This window comes from Sarcophilus harrisii, chromosome 4, assembly GCF_902635505.1.
Source record: "Sarcophilus harrisii chromosome 4, mSarHar1.11, whole genome shotgun sequence".
Classification (NCBI taxonomy): domain Eukaryota; kingdom Metazoa; phylum Chordata; class Mammalia; order Dasyuromorphia; family Dasyuridae; genus Sarcophilus; species Sarcophilus harrisii.
Genome location: NC_045429.1, coordinates 119,441,656 through 119,467,838, shown reverse-complemented (window position 1 = coordinate 119,467,838; position 26,183 = coordinate 119,441,656). Strand labels below are relative to the sequence as shown.

Sequence of the window (26,183 nt, the reverse complement as noted above, 5' to 3'; positions counted from 1 at the left end):
GTTATATTCCTGAAGTGATGTAAAAATTTCTGAGGGAAAAAAAAAGGTCATAACTGGAAAAAGCTTAAGAAACACTAGGCTAGATCACAGATTTTAAAGTTGTAAGGGGCCATAGAGGCCATCCAGTCTGAGCCTTTCATTCCAAAACATGAGAAAACTGAGGCTACAAGAGAATTAGTCCAACTCCAACCCCAGCTCCTATATGGCCCATATGGATCCTTACTCAAGAGAGAAAATAATATGCTAACTAGCGGTGTAATCACAGAGAAATCATTTTATCTTTCTGACATTTACCTGTATATGAGAAAATCGGATCACATGAGCCCCCAGTTCTTTTAATCCTAACATTATATTTTTTCTGTTATACTATGTTTTTTACAGATGAAAAAAGGACAGATGAGTTTTTATCTCTAGGAATTGACACTCTGATAAAGGCAGGGTGATGAATCAACAAGTCTTTTCTCCTTTTCCATGCTGATGAGTTATATATCATCACTTTAATTTTTTTTGAAAAATGTTTTGTGAAAGAAGTGAAGTTAAAGATGATCTTTGAAGTAGAAAAGAAACTAAATGGTGGATGTAGAGTAAGAAATAGTTCAAAAAGTGAAAAAAAAGAGTAAATTGGAAGCTTCAATAATGAAAGAAGGATAAACAGATGTTTGATACTGTCAGCAAGTTATTTTAATTGAAATAAAGAATAAGGAAAGAGAAAATGAAATAATAGAAACATAAATTAGCATAGCATTAAGCCAAACTTTGAAAATAACATTTTAAAATGCACTATACTTAGAAGAATTAAAAAGCCATAAATAAGGGAATGGTGATTCTAATATTATGGGGAGAAAACAATAGTAGTAGTAGTAGTAGTAGTAGTAGTAATAGTAGTAGTAGTAGTAGTAATCATCAACTGATTGATTGGAGAAGTCAGATGCAGGAAAAATAACAAGAAGGTACAAGATTCTACATACCCAAAGTTTAGATCAAAAATTAAGCTGCAAAAAATTATGGAATGAATTGAGGAGGAATTGAAAAACATATTTGGATAGATGGGAATTGGGAGATGGTGACATTTTGAAACAAAAATATAAGCTTCTAGAGGGCAGGTACTCTATCAATGAGGAAGCTGATGCAATCAGAAAAGGAGAGCCTGGTTCAAATCCCAGCTCTGACATTAACTATGATTATGGACAAAGCACTCTATCTCTGAGCTTGTTTCTTCATCTCTATATAAAGGCTTCTTATATCAGCATTTCTGTTGGGTTAATGTTAATTTTCACTTACCTGGTTTGAATGCAGAAGTGGGCAACAGTTTCATAGAGGGAACAAGACATGTCAGGGGAGAACAAGGAATGCCGAATTTGTGAAAAAGACAAAAAGGAAGAAGTGTGGAATAGTCAAATCGCCTATTTATTCCACTAAGGGTTTTTTTGAGCATTTTTTAGGAATTAAAGGAAGCCCGTACCAGATAATGACATTAACATTGACTGGTAGCCAGAATAGACCTTTGTCCTGCTGTCAAGGCTTTAAATGAATCTACTAAAATTTTCTGGCACTCACTAAGACCATGTTGCTTCCAGTCACTACATCTCTCATAGGTCTTTCCAGAACTGGTCGCACTGGCTTTCATGCCCATCTGCACTCTCTTATCATCCCCCCATCTCCAACTCATTGGGTCCCAGTAAATATAATCAAGAATACATTCCCCCTATCATTTCAGCAACTGACTTCCTCAAAGATATCTTTAGAAAGAGTCCTATAAAAAGCAAGACATATTCCCTACGTAATTAGATGAGGTTCAAAAGGGAGGAAGTCTGTGTGTCAAGAGACTTCAATGTGGTTATTGAAAATCAAGCTGGAGAGAGGAACAGGCTCAGGGAAGCCCAGCTGAGTGGCCAATCCAACATCTTGCAAGAGAAGAAACATGAGATGGGAAAGGACACTGGAGTCCTATAGTACCAAAAGTACTCATCACTTGGCCAAATGTTTTCCTTATGGATGCATCTTTCCATTCAAGGATCTATTAATGTGCCCATTTTTCGGAGGGTGTCTCAAGCTAATGGAAAAAAATGTTTTGTAGCTACTGCTCTTAATAAACCATCTCAATAAATGTCTTTGTTTATGTCTTCTGGTTGCTCATTAGGACCTGCAAACCAATTGAACTTATGAGGCTTCCAATTGCTGCTCACAATTTCTACTACAAAACCCATTCTGAAAGAAGCGACTCTTCAAAAAAGGATCCACTTCTAGCCAACATATTTCAAATCCAAAGACTTCTAGAGAACAGAGGACATCCAGAGGAGACTATTATAGCCATCATGAGCTAGCTATATATATAGGAGATAGCCAAAAGTGGATTTGAAAATTATTTTAAGTATTTAAAAGTTAAGGACAGAAAAATACAATTTTCTTTATTCATTAGTCAGTTCAAACTTGTTTCTTCCAAGTTTCTGTTTAATGTAAATGTGTACTGATCCCTACCCATTTGTGGAAGCAAAATAGTACAGGTAAAGAAATTGGAAGGGCTTTTAAATTCAGTCTTACTCAATCTGAGAACTGGATGAGAACTCAGAAGCCATAAGACAGTTGCTGAAACTTAGTTAAACATGGTTGATTATGTATTCTTATAAAGCAGAAATATTTAAAGCAATCATAGCTCTCTGAAGATAAGTGATTACCTATTACTTAAGTGGCATTAAATTTATTTTGAAATAGGAACAAGAATCAATATTCTCTTCTCAATGAACAAAAGTTAGCAAACTGTTTTTATTTATTTATTTTTATTTATTACCTTGATATAGAAGCTATTTTCTAAGTATAAAAATAAATTGAATTAGTAAATCTTTAGACCAAGATGAAACTTTATCCTAAATCAGCTCTCAAAATAACTTGGTACTAGTATTCAATTCCACTTAATATCCAATTTAGAGGCACCAAAGGAATTAAATTTTTGTTCCAGATAAAATAAAATTGCTCCAAACCTGGCCTAATATTTGCTTAAATATCTTGGAAACTTTAAGTCTTATCTGATGAAAACATTTCTGCAAAATAAGAGCAACATTTTAACACATCCACACTTCTTTATTTACTTGCAAAGGTTCAAAAATATTGACCATGATATTTCTTCTCACAATCAATGTTGAGGGATTTTGTTTCTTTGTGTAGGAAAGAATGTATAATTCCCCTAAATTATAACTGTGTTCTTAGAAAACTCTATTATATACACTGAATCTTTTTATTCATTGATTTATATTAAAATTTCAAAGTTTTGGTTTTAATTTTTATTAAGAATTGGTCCTCAGTTCACAGTGATGAATATTTTAGTTTTAAAATATTTCTGTTCTCCAGCATCTCCTGAATCAGTAATCTATGAAAATATACATATACTATACATGTTCCTATTTAAAGGGACCGTTTCCTTTTATAAATCAAACAATTCTTTTCCAATACAAATAATTCAAAGCATCATAAAAAAGTATTCAATCTTTTTGCAGAAAACTTTGCAGAGATCTTTGAAAGGTGATAAGGTATTAAAAAAATTAAGTTTAATTTGTGCCTATCTTCTCTTCAACTAGATTAATAAAAGTGAATTTAAAACTTTAAAAAGTTGAGCTTTCACAACATATCATTACCTGTTCTTGAATATTTGCATCAAAGGTTATAGGGCAAAATGGTAAAAAAAAAAAAAAAAAATTAGTTACCCTATACTGGGAGTTGCCATATTCCCATTTTCTGTTTATCCTACTTTAAAAAAAATGTAAACTTATAAATATATATAACATAAATATATAAACTTCTTTCCTTCTACACTTAAAATATATGCCTTTCATACTTTATTGAGTTTTCCAAAGAAATTTGAAGCTTTTAGTAAATAAATGCTACCTATATTCAAATTATATTTAGAATAGTAATACCAACTTGTAGAAATTAATGAAACTAAGAAACAAAATTGACTGATAGTCTTCATAAACCCTGTGTTTTCTTTTAAGTAAATCTTGGTACATTATAAATGTGAAGTTTTTTATGTAATCCATATTTTTCAGACTCAGTATAAAGCAACTTTTCTCTATCCCTGACAGCTTGTTGTAATTATTTTACTGGGGGAGTTGGGAGTGGGAGGGGAAGGGGAAGGGGAAAGGGAAGTATCTGGTAACTCTGAAAATCCCTATAGTTGAGTTAATCTCCATAGACTTAGTAAAATAACAAATAAATATACTAATGCTATTGTTAACAACTCATATATCTCCTTCTTTTCCTTGCCAAAGGGATTTCAATAGTTAGGGTTATACATTATCAAAATTGGTTTCCAAAATTTTTATGAAGAACTCAAGAAATATTCTGACCAGGACTGTGAGATGTGCCTAAACAAACTAAATTACAAAACGATTATGTAACCTAAAGCAACTGTCACAGGACAAGGAAGCAAAATACAGCATTGGTAAGTCAAGCTGACATACATATATATGTGTGTATATATATATATATATACACACACACACACACACACACACACACATATATACCTACAAACACATATATACATATATAATTATTGACATGGTATATGACATGCTATATATTATACTATATGCTATTTATTTATTTATTTATATAGACCCACCCAGCTATCGCATTGACAATGCATATATGTATGTATACATATATATATTATGGATGTATCTGTACATATGCACAATCATTGAGGCAACTGGGTGGCCAGTAAGTAGAACACTAGGCTTGCAGTCAGAAAGTCCTAGGATTTAATTTAAATCCCATCTCAGATACTTATTAGCTGTGTGAGCCTAAGCAAGTCACTTAACCTCCATTAATTTACTAGAGAAGGAAATGGCAAACTGCTCCTGTAACTTTGCCAAGAAAACCCCACAGGCATTATTGGCATGCTATAGTCCACAGAGTCATGAAGAATCACCCATGACAGAATATGACTGAAGGACTGAGCAACATGTCTGTAACATGTACATTATAGATATAGCTTTTGGATGGCTTTCAATACAGAAAAGAGATCTATTCTCAAGTCTCTAAAATCCTATAAAGGAAATCACAATAAAGAGATCCACAGAAGCACAATCATAAACTATATATAAAATTAACAAATATATAATAAGAGTAAGGGGAGATACTTAATTGTGCCAAGGTTGGATTCAAGTCTACATCTTCCTCAGAATAGTTAAGAAATTTGAGTTCAGTAGTAGCAGAGTAACTGAAGGATGTAAAAGACTGGGCCAATAGAGAAAGATAGTAATCCTATTTTGAAACCACAGAGAAATTATGGATTAATTTAGCACATACACACAAAAATGCTTGGCTTTTGGAAAACTTCTAACCAGCAAATATATTCTCTAAATAATACTCTCTAATTATCCCTAAATAATCTTTTGGTATATTAGAGAACCACAGAATCTCCAAAGTTAGAAATGATTTCAGGAGCTATGTCATTTTGTATCAGAACAAAAAGCTTCATTACATCATACATGGCAAGGATTCATTCATACCCATAAATCAAAGTTAAGCTCAATGACCTATACCTTTCTCTAAGCCTGTGGTATCCCTCTGATTTTTCTCAATCTCAAAATTTGATGAAAAATTCAGAACAATTCTATCTACCAGTTCTTTCAATAACCCAAGATGTATTTCCTGTGGGTCAGGTGAATATATCAAAGTACTCTATTTTCTTATCATGTAAATGAATTCCTTACTAGGTCTTTTTGTTCATCCTTTTGAACTGCATGCTTTATAGTATATATTTCATTTACTGTCTAAAGTGTGTTTTTAAGATAGATTTAGCATATCTTAAAATAATAGGGTAAATGAGATTTTCACCTAATTTGTCATATGAATTCAAATATTAGTAAGATAATAAGACCTATCTTAGCCAAGTCCTAGCGCTATCATTTAGTGAGACCTTGAAAAGCATTTAATATATTAACTATTGGAATAATCATATTTGTATTGTCCACTTTACCTTTGGTGAAGAAAAAAAAACACTTAAATAATTGGAGTGGTGGCCAATGATCACCAATTTAATTTTTAAAAATAACATCAAAATTAATTTAGAAATTAAGTATTACACAAATCAAACTACCATAGCTATGCTTTACAGAGCTAAGCAAAAAATAATAAAATTCATTTGAGAAGAAAAATCTAAAATATCACGGGAAATCATGAATAAAGTTATAAATAAAAGGAAAATAACATCTCAAGAACTCACCTTATATTATAAAGCTGTAAAAATCAAAACTATTTGGTAAGTTAAGAAATAAAAGAAGCAGATCAATAGAGCAGACTAGACAAAAATCATCAAAAATAAATAGACAAAATCAGTCCTATAAAATCATTATACATATATATATTATATATATATATATAGTATGTCATATATAGCAGTCCTCTAAAAATCATTGAGCCATAAACATAAATTATTTGTTAATAATTTTTGAGAAAACTAGAAACCAATCTGGCAGGTATTAGATTTGTAACATCATCTTATATAATATTCCACAATAAATTCAATATAGATATGTGATTGGTTATTAAAAATCATACTGTAAAAAATCAGAAGATAATCAGATCAGGTAACTTTCACAAGTAAAACAGGGAAGTGAATTCTTAACCAAGCAATAGATAGAGATGATTGTAAATGGTAAAAAGATGTTATTTTGATTGTATGAAATTAAAAGGCTTTTACATGAACAAAATTAATGCAACTAGGACAAGAAAGAAGAGATCAACTGGGAAATCTTATAGCAAATCTCTCTGGAAGGGATATAATACTCAAAACATCTAGACGCTAACAGAAATATATAAGTCCACAAATTATTCTTCCATAAGTAAGTGGCCAAAGGATATGAATAAACACTTCTTCAAAAAGAGCATACTATTAACAATTATTAAAAAAAAAATGCTCCAAATCACTAATAATAAAAAATGCAAATTTAAAAAACTAAAGTAATACCCTGAAGATTAACTCTAATACTAAACCACCCATAACTTTCACAATTAAACCAAAACAATTATAGAAATTTAAAAGGAAAAACAAATCTAACTCTATAACAATATGACATTGTTGGTGTCATTTTACCTTCTACTGCCTTTTTTCCTTTGTGTGAAGTTTAAAGTTTCCTTTTGCATTCATCATATTTTTCCAGTTTTAAATCTATGCTCATGATACACAGAAAATTACTATCTAAATAAGTCACCTGTTACAAATTTGGTAGAGAAATAAAGAGCCCTCTATACAATAATGGTAGAATATTATGTAAATTAAAAAGATATGTCCTTTTTCTACTTTTTTCCCTCTGAGCATGCAATTTAAATTTACCATGTTATTTTCACTTTTCCTTAAGAACAACTCCTCTTGAAATTTATTTCTAGCTTTTTCTATAAGGTTATCATTCTTTCTCTCTTTTTTCTTTTACTTTTTTTTCACTTTTCTAGTAAATATAATCTATATTTTTATATTAGCACCTCAATCTCACCTCCTCATCAGCCTTCAATTTCAATTCAACCCTTTCTATTGGGGTTTCCCTCTTGAGATCTTGGTTTATGAATTCTTTGGGCTTTTCTGCTTTCCCCAGAAACACAGCAGCTCTTCTTGGCTAAGCATCCAGCCAGTATGATTTCATTAAGAAGCTAAATGTTCTTAAGTTTATTCTCCTCCCACCACTACAAGGTTAAATACCTAAACTAATAGAACAGAGGACTAACTGTACGGCCCCTTTACTGTCTAATGAACAGAGAACCAACAGCCTATCTCTTATATTTGAAATCACATTTGACCTTGCTCATGTGGCGTACAGCTGCAGTCATTGGCAGCACACATTTAATTGTAGTAGAGCACTCTCTCAGATTCAAAGCCATTTTTTTGAATCTAAAGTTCTCCCATGAGCTTTTATGTTTTTCTTTTTATTTTAACTCTACCTTCTAAGCCATATATATTATTCAAATAACTGTACTATTGTATATAAAATGTCCTTGATCAAAAAATTTCAAAAGTCTTTTTATGAGGGGACAATAATACTACCTGAGCTATAGTGTGTGTGTGTGTGTGTGTGTGAGTGTGTGTGTATAAACATTATTCCAGAAAACTTATTCTGTTTAGAGAGGGATGATACTCTTTCTTGTTACAAATTATGAGATTTTGACATGTGCTTTTCCTCTTCCTACTTTTCCCAATCTCTCCCATGTGCTCTAAATGTTATTTTGTATTGTTTATCCAAAACTAATTTTTGTATTTTAAGTCAGATTTTAAGGATTTCTTGTTCAAGGACATGTTCTTTCTCTTAAATTGGGGACTAGATTGCAGTGGATGAGGGCTGGACAGGAGAGACAAGGACCGGGAATCCAACTCAGTAGGAGTATGGTTTCCACAGGTCAGTGCAGACAAAGGGTCAATTAGCAAAGGGAAAGTTGAGCCGGCAGGAACTGTGGTGTCCAGACAGCCTAGAACTAAAGGAGGTGAACTAAGGCATATGAAAGGAAGTAAATACAATAGATACAAGTTCTGAAAGAATACAGGTTCAGAATCCTAAAAGTCAGATAGGCAACAAAAAAAAATGAAATTCTAATTCTGATACAAATCCATAACCTACTTGCTCTCTGCCCTTGTTTATACTGTCTTCTGCTCATGGAAAACTCTAATGACCATAGATTCTGAGATTCTGGCAAGAGCCAAAGTGTCGTTTGATTGATTCTGTCTTAATTAGCCCCAAGCATCCATTCCAATTTATTAGGACAGTTGACGATCCTCCTAAAGGTTTCCAAAAAGTCCTGTTCTTGTGTCTTTTTGTGATAAGAAGATCATGACAGTTTCGGGAAGGAAGGAAGGAAGGAAGAAAGAAAGAAAGAAAGAGGAAGGAAGGAAGGAAGGAAGGAAGGAAGGAAGGAAGGAAGGAAGGAAGGAAGGAAGGAAGGAAGGAAGAAAAGGAAAGAAAAATCCTGTAATTTGAAACTATTTATTCATTTAGCTCATTACTCTTTAGTATCTTAATCCAATGACTCTCAGCAGAATAAAAGCCCCTGAAGGTCAAAGATTGTTTCATTTTAGCCTAGTGTCTTCAAAGTATAGCACAGTATTTCCCATATGAGACAATTAGCAAATAATAACATATATATATATGTACATATATATATATATATATATATATATATATATATATATATATAAAGAGAGAGAGAGCATTTTGAGGTTTAAAAAAGTAGGATTCAGAAACAGGTATGCTGATTTCAAGTCTACTAACTCTGATGACTTTTATATGACTAAATCTGAAATAAGAGAATCACAGTTTTTGACTTTCAGTAATAGTTATCCTACCATTTCTTATTATTCATATTTGTAACAAACTAGTTACTACTTTTACATGTGGAGGGAGAGGAGTCAGGGAGGGAGGGAGAAAGAGGGAAAGAGGGAAGGACAGAGGGAAGGAAGGAAGGAAGGAGGGAAAAGGGGGAGGAAGGGAGAGAGAGAGAGGGAGGGAGAGAATGAACAAGCAAGAGATCTATGCCATCTAGTATTTGATTATATTAAAAGAACAAGCTTTCTGTAGTAAGTGTTACAGTGTAGAATTATAGAAATATATGGATAGAAGCAAATGAGAAAGAAAGTTTTGAGAGGAGATAGATCTATGCCATCTAGTATTTGATTATATTAAAAGAACAAGCTTTCTGTAATAAGTGTTACAGTGTAGAATTATAGAAAGATATGGATAGAAGCAAATGAGAAAGAAAGTTTTGAGAGGGGATAACATCACCAATGGAGGCTGGGAAGGCATGTTTACAACTATCCAAAATTTATTGGAATGTATCCAAAAATCCAGGTGAAGTAGATTCATTTTATCAGTAAAACAAGCCATCTGGGATATGAGATTCCAAGGATCTTGCAATCTACTATGACTGGATTGCTCTCCCTCTTGACTTCTGTCTCTCAGAATTCCTGGCTTCTTTGAAAACACTTCAGAAGGCCTCTCCAAAACCTATGTACTGCAGTTCTCCAGGTACAGTCATCTTCCATCATGATATTAAGTCAGCCTCTGACATATGATAAATACTTAATATATTCTTGTTGAACTTTTTTAAACTGCTATCTGACATAGCTCCCTATTTTGAAATTATCATATTGATTTGGATTGTTTTTTGAATCCCAAGTATAGGATTTTAACATTTACATATAATTTCATGTTATGTTTGGTCCAATGTTGGAGACTGTTAAAAGTTTTTTGGATCCTGAATTAGCATTCCAATATGTTAGTCTTCTCTTCTAATTTTGTGTCATCATATCTGATAAGAATATCACATATTACTTTATTCAAATCATTGATAAAAAATGTTAAATTCCAGAAGACAGTTTATTGCCTATGGAACAGACATTCAAGAGATCACAGTAGAAAGGGTAAGAGGTATTTGATTAAAACTTTGAGGTGAGAGGTTTGAAGGAGAAGGAAATAAGGAATCAAGTAGCAGGAGATAGAGAATGGGATTTGGATGATTTACAAGGGTTCAACATTGCTGAAATGTGTAAAGCATAACAAGATATATTGATGTTCTTCACTGAATGGAAAGTACCACACCCCTTCCCAATGGAGGCTGGAGATCAGACAAGAGACAAGCACAGCATGAGATAGAAAGCAAGTTATATGGTCAGATGGAAGGGTCCATTTACTGCTCCTCAATGACTTTTCCCTTCCTTCTCTTTCACAGGAGCAGGTGTCACAGAGAAAACCTGACATGAATTAGAAGGGAAGGGGTGAGTTTGGTGCGTATGGAAGCTGTGTTACTGGCCCCTAACAGCTTTCCCACCAGCGACTGGAGGAGCAAGAAATGGAAGACTACCAGCTGTGATCAGAAGAAACTCAATATACAGTTCAGTGTATTACACACAGCAAACTTTTATAATAGATTCATGAATGAATGGAAAAACAATTCTATATTATGGTGAATCCTGCTACTGAAGAAATAGAGGATTTAAAAGAATAATTGCAACATTAGAATTCTTATTGAAAATCTATTTGGACCTTATTTTTTTTTGCAATATCCCTTCTAATGAAATATAATTATTTAATTTAAATGTTACTTTGAAGGAATATGTTTTGTTCTGGTTTAACCCTTGTAATTCACTAAAATATTTGTGACATTCACATTTTAATTAATTAATTAATTCTCTGTATTTTAGAGTAACAGCAACAGATGAGAATACAAGAGAATACAACAGCAAGCAGCCCTAAAAACAACACCCATATTAATGCTATCAATAATAGATGCTGTTTTCCTGCCCCTACAACTAGATCACTTTTTCTGCCTTACTTGCTTTGATATCTTTTATCTTAGTCAATTCAAAAAATGTTTATAGGCTACATCAAGAAGTCAGATCTTTATTTTAAATTAGCACTAATTCTCATGCTCTGAAGTATATCTACATTTTATATAAATATATACATATGTATATGTGCACATATATGCAGACATATCTTTGAAGGAATATAAAATGCTATTAGAAAATCTATATGCAAAATATAAACATACTGCTAAAAAGTACCTATAACCACTCTTTCAATTCAGTTTCAGCTTATTTATCCCATTTCTGTTATATATCATTAGTTTGCCTTTTTTTGCTGTCCCTTTCTGTAATCATATCTTATACAACAACTAAACTATATCTATCTAAAGAAGCTGAGGTCACTTTTTTCAGCACAGAAAATTTTTACCAGCTCTTTCTCTAGCTTTCTGAGACAAACAAAATAGACAGTCTTCAAATTTAATTTATATTTGCAGATCAATATTTCTAAAAATTTTAATCAATTGCAACTCACTAGTGAATTACTGATATGCTTTTGTTATTGGATTTTTCTTTTTATGGTTCAGTACCTAGAAACAACAATGTCAATATCCACATCTGTTTCAAATTTTTATAGATTATAAATCATAAACAACATCTTTTAATACTTCATATCAAACTAAAAGAAAATAACCTAACAATGGAAACTTTGTATAAATATAAACAGAAAGACACAAAATTTTAATTAGTTTTCTCATTCTGTTTTATCTCGGTTCTTTTTCTCATGAAGGAACATATGCAGTTCTTAATCTCTATGATTTATAGTACAGCAAATGCTACAACTAAAGACTGTATAAATATCAATGAAGTAACCAGATAGATATATTTTATCAGTATTCTCTTTTCTTGAAAAGCAAACCCTTTCTTTACATCTTAATTAGAGATACAAATATAAGATACCTAAAAGTATTAACCTCCCAAACAGGATTTTATTTTAGGCAAGGATCACTAAGAATATTTATGGAATTTCCTATCATTTTACTCTTGGGCTAAATGTCATAAAAAGGAGTTAAAAGTGGTCACTACCAAGACATCTTTATGTCAATTTAAATAAATTTTAAATAATATTAAATGTCTAGCAATTGCCCAGAAATGAGCTAGCTATTTTGGGATTAATCAGAATGACTAGAAAACATAGCCCTATCTTGATATTTTGTCTTTCTCCTCCCCACTTTGTCAAGAATGAGAATGAAAGCAGATGCCATAAACAAGAAATGTGGAAGGGAAAGTTTGGTCTTGCCTCTGTCAGGAGATAGTTAAAGCTAGATCCTGCTGGACAGAATTCAAGTGAAACCAATTCAATAAATATTTCTGTGGGAATATAAAGGTAAAAATGAACGTTTCTAACCGTAAAGCACTTGTATTCTACAAATAAGGGGAAAAACTCCTATATTCAAAACAGATATAAAATAATTATGAGGCAATCAACAAAGACCTTTTACAAGAAGTGGCACTTGAATAACCCTTGAAAGGAAGTCAGATTCCTAAAAGGTAGAGGTGTTGACATAGAACATTTCTAATGTAGGGAACTAGTCTATGAAAAAGTACAGAGGATGGAAACATGATTTCACATAAATTAATATGAAATGGGTCAGTCTGCTTGAAAGAACGCATTATATAGAATAATGTTAAGTCAATTTGAAAACTTAAATGATTTTGGAATATATTGATTGTTAGGCTGAGGAATAAAGACTTTCAGAAATAAGGCAATAGTCCTTCTATCCTCTATTTTCATCATTTAAAGTATGTGTTAATTTCTGGGACCCATTATTTTAAAAAAAGAGATTAGGAGAATCTAGCAAAGGACAAATAAAATTATGAAGAGCCTTGAATCCATGTCATAAAAGGAATACTTTAGAAAATTAGAAATGTTTATCCTGAAGAAGATAAAATTGTGGCCATGACAATAGTGTTCAAGTATATGATAAGTCCTCATATAGAAGAGAGATTATATTTGACCCACGAGGGTAGAATTAGAAAGCAATGTGTAGATGTAACTAAGGGACCAATTTAGGCTTATTGTCCTGAAATTCCATCTGACAATGGAATGGATTGTCTCAAGGAGTGATGAGTTCTTCATCCTTACAGAGGAAGTTGTTTGACCACTTGTTAGGTAGGTGATTACAGGAATTCCTTTTCAGTATAAATTGAACCAGAGGGTTAATGATGTCCCTAACAACTGTCTAATTCTATTACTACATGATTCTGAGTCTATATTTTATCCTAGAAGCAATAACAGAGAGCCACAGGAAATTTCTGAGCAAAGAAATTACAAGTTTAGAACTATGTTTTAGAAATATGAATTTTGTAATCAGAAATGATCACAAGGTTGTGACTACTAGACTATTAGAAAGATGTATGCAAAGTGTAAAGAAGGGGGCAAACTGACATCATGAATGAAGTAAGGAGGGAAATGATATGTTATGGTTTGGACACATAGACTTGGAGATATCAACAGTGGCATTAAGTAAATTTTGTTTGTTTTGGTTTGATTTTTAAGGTAAATCAAGGTTAAGTGCTCAGAGTCATATAGCTAGGAAATAACTAGGGTCAGATATGAACTCAGGGTTTCCTGGTTCCAGGTAACTCCACTGTGATACGCACTTGCCACAGAGATGGGAGATAGATCTATCAATGTAAATATCACACAGATAGAGATGAAAACCAAAGACACAAGATTCAAATCTCACCTCTAATGTTTATTAAATGAGCACTGTTGGGTAACTCACAAACCTCCACAGCTCAATTTCCTCTTTTACAAAATGAAAGGATTCAATTAACTAGCCTCTTAGGTCCCTAGCAGATTAAGTATTCTAGGATATTATATAGTCATATTTTTATGAATATTTCTGCCCACATTTCAGATAAATATTCTCACAATAGTTTTTTTTAACTTAAAATGGGAAGAATACCAATTTTACTATTCCTCCTATATCAATGGAAATGATATTTATGAGCCTTGTTGCTGTTTCTATTTTAAAATTAACATACAAATTAAAATAAAATTAGCATCCAAAATAAAATTAAACTCATCAAATATAAATATTAGTGAAAATATAATATATAATTTTAACACTTTTGTGGAAGCAAAAAGTTGCGTGCATTAACTGGGAAGTGACTAAACAAAAATAGAACTTTATTATAGGCAGATGTCACAATGAAAAGAGTGTTATAGTAGTCAGGAAGACCTGAGTTCAAATCCTGCCTCAGACACTTATTAGCTGTATGTCCCTGTTTGCCTCTGTTTCTTCATCTGGAAAACGACTTGGAAAATGAAATGGCAAACTACTCCAGTATCTTTGCCAACACACACACACACATATACACCATGAACAGTTGGATACAACTGTAACATGACTAAACAACAATTACTATATACTACAACTACTGCAACAATTACTAATATTATAAGTACTGTTACTACTAGTACATGAACAATGAAGACTTGTATGAACTGATATAAAACAAAAAAAGTAGATCCAGGAAAACAATATATGCAATCATTATAATAATATAAATGAAAAGAGCACTAAAAAAGATAGCCAATCTCAAATTCATTGTAGTGACTCATTTTGGTTCCTCACAAAATATGGTGAAAAGCACTTCCCTTTGGTTGTGAAAAAAAGACAGTAGAAACCAGACTGTGAAAAGTTACGTATGTCAGGTATGGTTATTTTTTCAGTTGGATTTACATAACTTTTTCTTTGTTACAATGGAACACAAGGGGTTTATAATAATAAATGATTGTTATTAAAATGTTATCAATAAATCATTAAACATATTTATATATAAAGATGTTATATATTTTCATAAGTTATATAATTATATGGTACATAATTTTATATAACAAATGTATTACATGTAATTTTTATTTTGAAAATTGTACAAGAATACACTGTTACCTGGGGGTTTGATGGATTAAAAGCCACATTCAAAACTGTCTCTGTGTATCCTGCCAATTTGTGGGAAAACGTGCTTGAGCCCATCTCATATATATATGCCTAAAAGATAAAATGAAAATTTCAAAGAAAAATTAACATAATTCCACTTACACAATTTTCCTTTAATGAAATTAGTTTCCTAGAATGCTATTAAAATATTAGTCCAAGTGCTTAACTCAGTACCTGTCAAACAGTAAGGACCTTAATAAATACTTGCTGATTGAGGGACTGCTAAAGGTCTCCCTCTAGTGCTTTTAATAATTTGTGGGTACTAATAAATATTCTGGCTGACCATCTAGTAAATTTTGTTTTCATCCCGAGACCTGTTTGCCTTTTTTCTAATTTCCTCATATTGAGTAAATTATAAATAGAAGACACTGTGAGAAGATGAATAAAAATTATACAATATAGAAAGTCATGGACAGGTACATGAAAAGAATACTCTCCACTGACAAGTGTGATTCCTTTGAAGTATTACAATGCTTTAAATCCAACCTTTCTGGGGCCTATATGGGGGAAGATCCTGAGCACTACTTACACAAATTAATAATTTAGCTTAAAAACACACTAGCAAAAATTACTATCATATTTATGTAATTTTATGAAGAAAGTTTTAAATTACAAAAATTAGGAAATATTTAAATACATAGGGTTGCAATTTCATATAAGTAATGTTCTTGCTTGCTTTCATTAAACTGATTTTTAAAGCTTTTTATTTTCAAAATATACACAAAGTTTTCAACATTTGCCCTTGCAAAATCTTGTGTTCCAATTTTTTTTCCCTTCCTTCCCCTCTACCCTCTCCCACAGATAGCAAGTCAAATATGTCTAATTCTTCTATACATATTTTCACATTTATCATGCTACACAAGAAAACTCAGGTCAAAAAAGGGGAAAAAAAGAAAGAAAACAAAATGTAAGCAAATAATCAAAAAAAGTGAAAATGCTATATTGTGATCTGCACTCAGTCCCACAGTCCTTTATCTGGGCACAGATAGCTCTCTTCATCACAAATCTATTGGAATTGGCCTAAATCACCTCATTACTGAAAAAAGCAACATCTATCAGAATTGGTCATGGCAACTAATGGGCATCCACTCTAAACTGATTTTTTAAAGGCTAAAACCAAAATCCTTCCTGAGGTGGGGAAATGAGCCATTTATTAATAAAGTTAGTTAAAGTCAATCTGCAGGACCTATGCTGAAAAAGAAAGATGTAATGATCATCTCTTCTCACTTAGTACTAAATCCCTCATAAACTAACCAAGGGCTGCATATTTATCAGTATTAAGACACATGTTTAAGTACATGTACACATATACAGCCCCTAGAAAAGTCTTTTTAATTACAAATTACAATACAATTTTGCTATCAATTGTATATTGATACATATTGATACAATTGCCATCAAATAAAATGTCAAGTCTGAACTTCAAAAGACTAAAGAAAAATTTGCCCAATATTTTCCTTTCAGAAACTGATTCCATTGCTTAAAACTAATAAGCTCTGTGGTGTTCTCTTCTTTTCTATAATATAATCATTCTCTCTGGGAATAGGTTTCTTGGGGAGGTTTTCTGAAGGCAGCCTTAGTTTCCATTCAAAGTAATAATCACCTCAAATACAGCCAGGGGTTAAAATCCAATCTTTTATTGTCTCTTCCAAAATATCTGGTTAGTTTTCTTAGAGGCCTATATCCCTCCTTGGTTCCAAGAATTCTTGCAGCTTGTCTTTTAGCTCTTCCAGCTTCTGCCTCTAGCTCAACTCTGACTCCTGGTTTCTCTATCTCCAACTGACCCTCGCTGAGACCGAGAGCTTCTTATATATGATCTCTTAAAGGTGTGAACCCAAAGGTTGACTCCTCCTCTGAGAGAGTGGGATTGTGGGAGGTGTAAACTTGGATATCGATATCTCCCGACTTGTGAACTCCAATGTGGGAGCCAATGTGTAAACTCTCAAATGTGTGAGCTCTACAAACATAATAAAGATGACAATACTACCTAAACTGATCTATTTATTTAGCGCTATACCAATCACACTCCCAAAAAATTATTTTAATGATCTAGAAAAATAACAAAGTTCATATGGAAAAACACAAAGTCAAGAATTTCAAGGGAATTAATGGAAAAAAATCAAATGAAGGTGGCCTAGCTGTACCAGATCTAAAATTGCATTATAAAGCAGTGGTTACCAAAACCATCTGGTACTGGCTAAGAAATAGACTAGATGATCAATAGGTTAGGTTCAAAGGACAAAATAGCCAATAACTTTAATAAACTAGTGTTTGACAAACCCAAAGACCCCAATGTTGGGGATAAGAACTAATTATTTGACAAAAATTGCTGGGAAAATTGGAAATTAGTATGGCAGAAACTAGACATCGACCCACACTTAACACTATACACCAAGATAAAGTCAAAATGGGTTCATGACCTAGGCATAAAGAATGAGATTATAAATAAATTGGAAGAGCATATGATAGTTTACCTCTCAGACCTGTGGGAAAGGAAGGAATTTATGACAAAAGAAGAACTAGAGATCATTATTGATTACAAAATAGAAAATTTTGATTATATCAAATTGAAAAGTTTTTGTACAAACAAAACTAATGCAGACAGGATTAGAAGGGAAACAATAAACTGGGAAAACATTTTTACAGTCAAAGGTTCTGATAAAGGCCTCATTTCCAAAATATATAGAGAATTGACTCTAATTTATAAGAATTCAAGCCATTCTCCAATTGATAAATGGCCAAAGGATATAAACAGACAATTCTCAGATGAAGAAATTGAAACTATTTCTAGCCATATGAAAAGATGCTCCAAGTCATTATTAATCAGAGAAATGCAAATTAAGACAACTCTAAGATACCACTACACACCTGTCAGATTGGCTAAGATGACAGGAAAAAATAATGATGATTGTTGGAGGGGATGCGGGAAAACTGGGACATTGATGCATTGTTGGTGGAGTTGTGAACGAATCCAACCATTCTGGAGAGCAATTTGGAATTTATGCTTAAAAAGTTGTCAAACTGTGCATACCTTTTGATCCAGCAGTGTTTCTATGGGGCTTATACCCCAAAGAGATACTAAAAAAGGGAAAGAGACCTGCTATGTGCCAAAATGTTTGTGGCAGCCCTGTTTGTAGTGGCTAGAAACTGGAAAATGAATGGATGCCCATCAATTGGAGAATGGTTGGGTAAATTGTGGTATATGAATGTTATGGAATATTATTGTTCTGTAAGAAATGACCAGCAGGATGAATACAGAGAGGCTTGGAGAGACTTACATGAACTGATGCTAAGTGAAAATGAGCAGAACCAGGAGATCATTATATACCTCAACAAAGATACTGTATGAGGATGTATTCTGATGAAAGTGGATTTCTTTGACAAAGAGAAGATCTAACTCAATTTCAATTGATCAAGGATGGACAGAAGCAGCTACACCCAAAGAAAGAACACTGGGAAATGAATATAAACTGTTTGCATTTTTGTTTTCTTCCCAGGTTATTTTTACCTTCTGAATCCAATTCTTCCTGTGAAACAAGAGAACTGTGTGGTTATGCACACATATATTGTATCTAGGATATACTGTGACATATTTAACATGTATAGGACTGCTTGCCATCTGGGGGAGGGGGTGAAGGGAAGGAGGGGAAAAGTAGGAACAGAAGTGAGTGCAAGGAATAATGTTGTAAAAAAAAATTACCCAAGCATGGGATCTGTCAATAAAAAGTTATAATAAAAAATAATAATAAAAATAAATAAATTTTTTAAAAATAAAAATTAAAAAAAAAATAAATGTGCTCTAATGTGTGACCTCTAATGTGTGAATTCTCCCGAAAGTGTGAATTCCAAAGGTGTAAACCCAAGCACATAAATACTGTTTCTATCAATTCCAGTGAGTCAACACCTTGTTTCAAGTTCTGGCCCATAACAAACCTCTTTAAAAGGTAAATATTTTAGGGGCAGCGTGCAGAGGACAAAGTACCAGCCCTGAAGTCAGGAGGACATGAGTTCAAATCTGGATTCAGACACTGGATTCAGATAAGAAGATCATGACAGTTTCGGGAAGGAAGGAAGGAAGAAAGAAAGAAAGAAAGAAAGAAAGGAAGGAAGGAAGGAAGGAAGGAAGGAAGGAAGGAAGGAAGGAAGGAAGGAAGGAAGGAAGGAAAAAGGAAAACAAGAAAAAGGAAAAGGAAAGGGGGTTGGGGAGAGCATTGCCAGCTTCTAGGAAAATGCAAGAATTTAACGTAAGATTTTCACGCAGAAAAAAAAAATAGGAATGAAATTAAAGTTTTCCAAAATAAAAATTTTCCTGTTACATGACTAAAAGAAACCTGACTTAAATTACTATCCTGTGCCTTTACAGATTGGCATGGATAGGATTTTAATCTTATAAATATGTTATTTACTTTTGAAGTAGAAATTGTCTCACATAGTTGAATATATTAATTGCATGTTTTAAAAAAGTTATGTAAGCATCAAAGGGATAAATCTCCCTCATGTTTGGAGAAAATACAAAGGACCCATAGAACAAATGGTGAAAGGACTTAATATTAATTTTATCTGTTTTCTAGTTTAACATTCACCCAATTAGGAGATGGCTAATTAAATATATATTTAAATGTATAGAGCATTTTATTGTGCCATAAGAAATGATAAACATAAAGAAAATACAGTAGTGTAGGAACATGTGAACTTGTGAAAAATGAAGTAAACAGAAGCAAGAAAACAGCAAGCATAATTAGTAAAGACTACAACAAAGCAAATAAAGAACAAATAACTCTAAAATGCTCTGAGTTTATACTTACCAATTTTGTTCCTAAAGAAAAAATGTACATTCCTACTTCTTTGGAAAGACAGACCATAAGTACAAAGAATTGCATATGCTATCAGACTTAGTTAAAATGTTTATGGTTTTGATAAACTGCTTTTTATCTATCTTATTGTTATAGAAAGAAGATAGAATTATAAAGGAAGGAAGGAAGGAAGGAGGGAAGGAAGGAAGGAAGGAAGGAGGGAAGGAAGGAAGGAAGGAAGGAAAGAAGGAAGGAAGGAAGGAAGGAAAGAATGAAGGAAAGAAGGAAGGAAGGAAGGAAGGAAGGAAGGAAGGAAGGAAGGAAGGAAGGAAGGAAGGAAAGAAGGAAAGAAGGAAGATTTGTTTCCTTGTCTTACTGTACATTTACCATAAAGGGTCCATAAAATATGTTAGGAAACTTCCTAGTCTTCTTTTGACTAAATATTAATACCTTATCAATATGTTCTAAGACATTGAGATAGAACATAAATCAGGTGTCGAGTTCAGATACAGTATTTTTTGGTATCATACTCTTCCTTCCTTAGTAACATGACTTTAAAAAATATATATATAAATTGTCAAACCATGCAACCATAATTATAACTTACATAAAAAAAATTACTCACAAACTAAATACAGTAAAACTGAGGAAAAGAGTAAGAAAAAAAGAGAAGCAATATTTTTTCAGACAGTGAATGAAATGTGGCACAAACCACATGGATGCTGGAATGATGCTTATACTGTTCAAAAATATTTTCATAAAAATGCTAAGGGACTGAATGTCCTACTAAAAAGGAGAAATGCTTTGGAAGAAGAGCTAAAGTGCTTCATTACCACTATTTTGTAATTCTGTTGAACCATATTCCTAAAGCTGAAAGCTGTTTTCCCTGATATAGCTGTCTACATGTGTCCTGCATTTCCCTTTTAGCCAATTATCCTCATAGAAAGAATGGGAGAAAATTGTAAATAGAAAGTGAGCTTTTCTGAAAATGTCTCTGATCCTTGCACATCAAGGAACAACTGATTTAACACATTTCAGTTATACATATTTATCTTCTCAATATTAAACCTTTAGCCATGAAAAACAAAACAAAACACAATCTCAGGAAAAACACATAATTTATTGAACTAATCCTGCTTAAAGTTTTATGGAGATTGGATTCCAAACTACCATTTCTAACTTCCAAAAAGAAGCACTAGAATAAGAAAGAGCAAACCTCAATAAATTGTAATTGGTCTCTGAGTTATTCAGATAATAGAGATTTCTACCATTGCTCTAGATTCCCCTATCACTGCCCACAGAGTTTTATAATATTAACCACAATCTTTTCTCAGGTATAAAGGTAATAATGGTAGCCCCAATGGATAATGGAAGAGTCATTGCTACTGCCATAGATCTGGTAAACCATGCCTTTTCCCTTCACACCACTTTACAAACAAGCATAATTTAAAAAAAAAAACACAATTCATGATTGATCTAACCATTAAAGCAATTTACTTTTTTCCATTCTAACAATAATTAAAAGTTTAAAACACAAGAATTCAAGAATGCCTGAAATTGCAATATGAGGTTCTCCCTTTATATGTGTTTCATCAGGTTTCTCCATCTAGTAAGACTCAATGATGTAAACTAATAAAAGCCCTAGCCATGGATGCCATATATCCAGTGATGCTTTTATAAATATTTTCCCTGTAACCCAGGTTACTTGCACTTGACTTGGTTTTGAAATATCTTAAGTTATCAGTCTGTATTAACTAAAATTATTGATAACAGCTTAATTTACATTGTTCTTTACACAGACATTAGTTTATTGGATCCTCCCCACAGCCCTGTGAGGCAAGTAGTACAAGGGTCACTATCCCTACTCAACTGATTAGGAAACTGAGGTCAAAAGAGTTTTCCAAAGGAATAGAACTGGTGCTTGGCAGAGTTAGGACTCAAGCAAGTCTTTTGCCTCCTAGTCAATTCTCTCTATTCCCAACATTACATTATGCTCTCATGGGAAGACCGAGTTAGCACCCTAAATGCCTTAGAATCAGGCGGCGTCAGGATAAGCAAAAATCCTTGGTATTTATTCTTGGTTTTTAGGGGTAGAAGTGAAGGGAATGGACGCAAGCTCTCCACAACCTCCCTTCTCCTCAGCCGCAGCCAAAGTGACCCTGGCTTGTCTTACTCCACTCCCTAATCCCTCCTACAATTATCTGTATACATCAAAAGATCCAGCCAGCACAGAATAGTGAGAAGAGCCATTTTCCAAGCATATGCTAATAGAATATTGTACAATCGGTAATTAGCCTTAAGTGCTCAGTTGTCTGATTCCAGTGCATCTACTCAAGAGTTTCATCCCTGTACATTCTCACCTGTAAAAGCTAAAGATCTATTGTTCTCAACTTCCAAAAGGCACCTTTGCAAGTGTCTTGGAAAGTGTTTAAAATGATCTATAAATGTCAGTTATTATTCCTGTTTCAATGATAGTTAAAAATGGAATCATTTCACAAATACTTTTACCTTGTAACCCATACTAATATCCCAGATGTTATATTTAATCTCAGTGAATCATCCAGAGCCATCTCCAATCATCCTGATTTAAATCTTACTACTAGACCCAGATGGTTCTGGAGGAGAACGCAAGGCTGGTGACTGCATAGTTCTCCCTCACTTAAATCCAATTCACGGCATTTTTTGGCATCACCTCCCGGAAGTCAAGGGCCTTTTCAAGATTGAAGGACAATCAATAGCAACCAACTAGTGGATATGGTTAGTCTGAAAAATAGCTGCCAAGCCTCCCTCCTTTTTTATGCCTAGGTGTAGAACAATGCAAATTCTGTTAAACCCAGTAGAGGTGTCTAGGTTTTACTAAATTATTTTCTTCTTTTTTTTTCCTTCAACATAAAAGATGGCCCTCTGAGTTGGGAAAATTTATTTGTAAATAAAGGTATAATAAACACAAAAGATATCAATAAAATGAATATGAAAAAGTGCCATTATATTGCCAATTTTAATTTTCAGGATCATAAAGTGTTGAAAGGGACCTTCAAGGCTGTTCCCTAATGTTATAGATAAGAAAACTGAGGTTAATATGCTCTGGGGCATGTAGTAGGCATCATTCTCTTGCTCCAAAGCCAGGGTTCTTTCCATCAATGACTTACTTACTTCAGCCCATGATGGTAGAGTTCTCTAAAGTTTGTATCTAAACATGAGAAAGCCAATTGTTGGAAAATCCAGAACTGGTACAAATATGTTTCACTGTAGTGTAAAGTAAACCTAAAAATGACAAGGTAACTTATCTGTTATCTACTAGGTTCAAAAAGAAGAGCATGAGTAAAATGTTTAAGAATTGTTACTTATATCTTTACGTATGGGAAATATTTTTATGAGAATAATAGTTCCTAGGTTACTTCATCAGACTTTGGTAGAAGATTAGCTAACTATTTATTAATCAAAAATAATTTCTCTAGATAATTGTTCTAAGGAGTAAACAATGCCATCTTCCCAAAATGACCAGTCTCATGGACAAAGATCCCAAAAGTCTTCTCTCTTTAGTTTGCTGTCAAATGCAATCCTCTTAGTTGCCCTGCCTGACTTTTGGTCATCTGGTACTGCAGGTACTTAAGAACTACATGGGTGTTAGAGCAAGTGTTTCAAAAAGACAGTCATCCCTAAGAAATACTGGGAATAAGACTATGTTTAATTTAAGCATTTATTTATTCAGCATTTCCTTCCCTTTCAAAACAATTCTCTATCTAATCCTGCATCATTTATTATTTAGTCAATTCGTCTTTTCCCCCATTGGGTGAAAACAATTTTAACATTAATTTTCTTTTTTTTTTCTTTATTTAAAATTTATTATAGCTTTTTATTTACAAGATACATGAATTGGTAATTTTTCATCCTTGAAAAATCTTCTGTTCTAACTTTGCCCCTCCTTCCCTCCACCCCTCCCCTAGATGCCATGTAGACCAATACATGTTAAATATGTTAAAGTATATTTAACATTCATTTTCAAAACATGAGTTCCAGATTCTCTCCCTTACTCTCTCCCCACCTGACTCACATTGAGAAAGAAAACAATTCAATATAGGTTATACATATGTGAATACAAAACATTTCTATATTGGACATAGAAAACATAAACAAACAAAACCCTCAAAAATATAATTTAAAAAGTATGTTTCAATCTGCATTCAGATGTCATCAATTCTTTCTCTGGGTAAGGAAAGCATTTTTCATTGTAATTCCTTCAGAGTTGTCTTGTACCATTGTATTGCTGAGATTAGTTGTCATTCACAGTTGATCATCTTGAAATACTGCTATTACTTTGTACATGGTACATTTTACTTTGCATCAGCTCAAGGAAGTCTTTTCAAGTTCTTCTGAGATCATCCTGTTTATCATTTCTTATAGCATACTAATATTCCATCATAATTATATACCACAATTTAATCAGTAATTCCCCAGTCAATGGGCATCTCCTCATTTTCCAATTCTTTGCCCCCCAAAAAAGAGCTGCTATAGCATTGATTGTCATGTTATATGGTTCTTTCATTTTTTTTTTACATTGCTTATTTTTCTTCCCAAGTTTTCCTTTACTTCTCATTAATTTTCAAATTGTTTTTACTTCTTTCATGGCTTGAGACAGATTTATATTATTCTTGGAAGCTTTGGACAAAGGAGCTTTAACTTTATTATCTTCTGAGTGTGTGTTTTGATTTTCCCTGTCACCATAGTAACTTTCTATGATAAGAATCTTTTTCTGTTGCTTGTTCATTTCCCTAGACTGTTACTTGATTTTTAACTCTTTGTTAAAACAGGACTTTGCATGCACTGTCCCAAGCTTCAGGATTTCTGTTGCAAATATTTTCAGGGATACTTCTAGGGACCTTTGAGTTTTCAGTATCTCCAAGGTGGTATGATCTAAGAAGATTTACCACTCTCCTGACACATGATTTGGTCTGGGAGTTACTATAAGCACTCTTTTCTGTCCTCAAACTATGAGGAACACCCCTGCTCCACTTTGGCTAAAAGCTCTTGGTATACTAGTGTTCTTCCTAGAACTGTCACCCAGGACTATGACCTGGATTAGAACATAGGCAAAGCAACAAAGTTCTGCCTCAGTGCTGTCAAAGAGATCCTTGTAATCTTTTTCTGACCAGTTGTTCTGACCTTACCAACTGTGAACCAACATCTCCAGAAGTCACCACTGCTGCTGCTGACTTAGTGGCTCCCAAGGACCGCTCCTGGTTTTCCAGGGCTTGGATTGTGCTGGTGCAGCCTGTGTTGAACAGCATTCTATTGTCACCCTGCTACAGCAGACCTTTTTGCCAACTTTTCAAATTGTCCTGAGTTAGAAAATTGTTTTACTCTATCTTTTTGTGGATTCTACTGATCTAGAATTTGTTGAGAGTAATTATTTAAAGGGATTTGGGGGAGATCTTGGGCAGGTCCTGCCTTTACTCCACCATCTTGGTTCCATCTCCAGCTTTAGTCAACTTATGAAAATTTTTTCTGATTTTTTTTTCTTTTAATGTACCTTAAAGTGTGACAAAAGGTAGCAAGTAGTCCCTATATACCACTTAAGAGTGACCTGGATAACTCTTTTCTGTGTCTGATCACCAGTTAATGAACACACATGCCATTTAACTCCTAAGATAAACCACAGCTCTGCTCCCCACATAAAGTCTCCTAACTAAAAACAAGGGGAAATTCTGAGGAACAATTCTCCCAAATAGTTACATAAGACCCAAATATAGCTCAAATTGTAGTGATATTTCTAAGAAACAGAGAGTAGCAAATGTAAAAATCTAACTTATTCATATCATACATTGTACTCATAAAAAAGGCTTTGAAGCAATCATATAAATCGAATAAGGCATCTGGAATGTGGATGCACAAAGCTGTTATTCTTTTCCTTTTGTCCTTTAAATTTAAATGATACCACATAAGTTCTATTTCATTTTTAAAATTTGTTAATAAAGACAGAGAATGTTTAAGCTATGCTTTAAAGCCAAAAGATATCCTTCTTCACAAATTCTCTCATTTGTTCCATTTTATTAGATAAATTTCTAGAACCTTTGTCAATTGCTTTCAACATCTCTA

General features: G+C 33.1%; 1 protein-coding gene across 4 annotated transcripts in view; it reads right to left on the bottom strand.

Moving 5' to 3' along the window:
* WDR27 (WD repeat domain 27) overlaps positions 1–26,183 on the bottom strand; it is a 243,228-nt gene that overhangs the window by 85,023 nt on the left and 132,022 nt on the right. For all 4 annotated transcript variants that reach the window (XM_031937458.1, XM_031937459.1, XM_031937460.1 and 1 more), the window contains one exon: positions 15,247–15,345. In XM_031937458.1, the coding sequence (XP_031793318.1) occupies positions 15,247–15,345 (99 nt within the window). The remainder of the gene's footprint in view (positions 1–15,246; positions 15,346–26,183) is intronic.